Here is a 1957-nt window from a genome sequence, read left to right as displayed (position 1 = left end):
ATCCCCCCGTCCCCCCACTCCCCCCTCGCAAAAAAACAAAGAGATAAAAAAAGTGAAATTTGGATGAAAAGTGCGTGGGCTTATCAAAGACTCAAGAATCAGTTTCGTGGCGCAAGCGCAATGGAGAACATCATGCACTGGTCGGGCTTTTGCTAAAATGGGCCGATATTCTCTATTCACAATATCCATTGATAGCCGCATCACGGTGTGCAAATATCCAAAATTTAAAAACTTTCTAATTATGTTAATGGCCAATATGTTGGCACATTACCCTAAATGAAGAACATCGTAGATCATATTTGGTTTCGGTTATAGATTTCGTGTACTCAACATTAACATCGGTTATAACAGGTTCCCAAATTTGTTACTCGAAATCGAACAGAAATCGGAACCTGAACAACAGGTTCCGAGTGCAGAACCACGTATTTCTAACAGGTTACGGCTTCGATTCAGGATACTCTCCCCTATCCTACACCATACTTTGTAATATATGTGAAATGTAGATTGTAGAGAGTATCATACAAAAAATGCAATCGTAAAAGTTATTATATAAATCCGTTGATTATCAAATACATATCTCAAGAGGGAAAAAAAAAGAAAAAAAAGGTAATACTTCTACATGAGAAAAATGTAGAGAAGAGAGATAAAAACATGTTACATTGTGAAATTAGTTATAAACGTATAAGGACCCGAACTCGTACTAGTAAGAGCTTCAAATCAAATCACAAGCTAAATAGCTTCATTTCCTTCCACTCATTTTACTATCATCATAATCAAGAAGTTCTTCCAACAACTTGTCATCCATGCACTCAAACTCAAACACTTCTTTCGCCACATTATTCCTAGACGTTGAAGATGACGAAGAACCACCACCGCCGCCACCACCTCGAGAGGAGGAACCACCGCGAGGCAGGTTATACTCACTCGGAAAATTAAGAATAGCCAAATGACCCCTCATTGTATAAGCAGCTCGATCATAAGCCCTAGCAGCTTCCTCAGCAGTATTGAACGTACCAAGCCATACTCTAGCACCGTGCCTAGTCGAGTCACGGATTTCCGCCGCGTATTTCCCCCACGGCCGCTTCCTTACGCCTCTATACTTAACCTCTCCTCCTCCACCGCACTCTTTGTCATCCTCCATTTTTAATTAATTTTTTCTAAGTCGCTTAAGCAAAGCTTTCGGAATGAATAAAACGGAAGTTTTTGTAAAATATTTAATTAGCATGGGATGAGTATGAGGAACTGACACTTAGTGAGGTGACAAAGATGGGTTTTTATAAGGGGAGAAAAAAGTGTTGTCTTAGGTTGGTAATGTTGATGGTCCAAGATTCGCCAGTTGGAGGAATCGTAGGGTCCACAATAGTCAATAGGCTATAAGTAAGATTAGAAATGTTCGCACGTTTGATTAGAAACTTTCGTCAAATTTGAAGACTTTATATTTTATGAGTCCAATGCACCTGGATAGGGGGTGAGTGGAAGAGTCAATGTGATGGCTTTTGAAATTATAAAACACAAGTCTTTGCTTCTTTTGTGTAGGTTTTGGACTCTGTTTCTACTTAACCAATAATACACAATCCCTAAATAATTGTCGATTTAACATACAACCTAGTAATCCGTATACTGTAATATTTTGAGGGAAGAAATGAAAATGTTTTTTTTCTAAGAATAAAATAATTCATTTAGAACATCAATTCTAATATTGTGGAATCGTTGATTATTGGAAATACTATATTTCATGGTTTCACCTACGGTTTTTTGTTTAGTGGGAATGAGATCTGTAATACCAAAATTACAAGTCTCATGTTGTTTAATGCCAATGGGAATGAGAATGGGAATAGAAATTGGGCCTTAGATTTGAAATAGAAGCCTCAAATTCCCAAGAATTTTTTACCATGGTGGGGCTGGTAGTAGAGTTTGGAAATTCAATATAAAAGTAAAATGAAAAAAATATACCCTT

General features: G+C 37.5%; 1 protein-coding gene across 1 annotated transcript; it reads right to left on the bottom strand.

The window, feature by feature from the left end:
* Positions 1-519: 519 nt before the first annotated feature.
* LOC110802034 (ethylene-responsive transcription factor ERF096) lies at positions 520-1244 on the bottom strand. The gene has a single exon (XM_022007468.2). It carries the CDS (start codon positions 1139-1141, stop codon positions 740-742), a length of 402 nt encoding a protein of 133 aa, XP_021863160.1. The 5' UTR covers positions 1142-1244; the 3' UTR covers positions 520-739.
* Between the last annotated feature and the right edge of the window lie 713 nt (positions 1245-1957).

Source organism: Spinacia oleracea, chromosome 3 (assembly GCF_020520425.1).
Source record: "Spinacia oleracea cultivar Varoflay chromosome 3, BTI_SOV_V1, whole genome shotgun sequence".
In the NCBI taxonomy this organism is placed as follows: Eukaryota; Viridiplantae; Streptophyta; class Magnoliopsida; order Caryophyllales; family Amaranthaceae; genus Spinacia; species Spinacia oleracea.
This window is presented reverse-complemented; position numbering and strand designations above follow the sequence as displayed.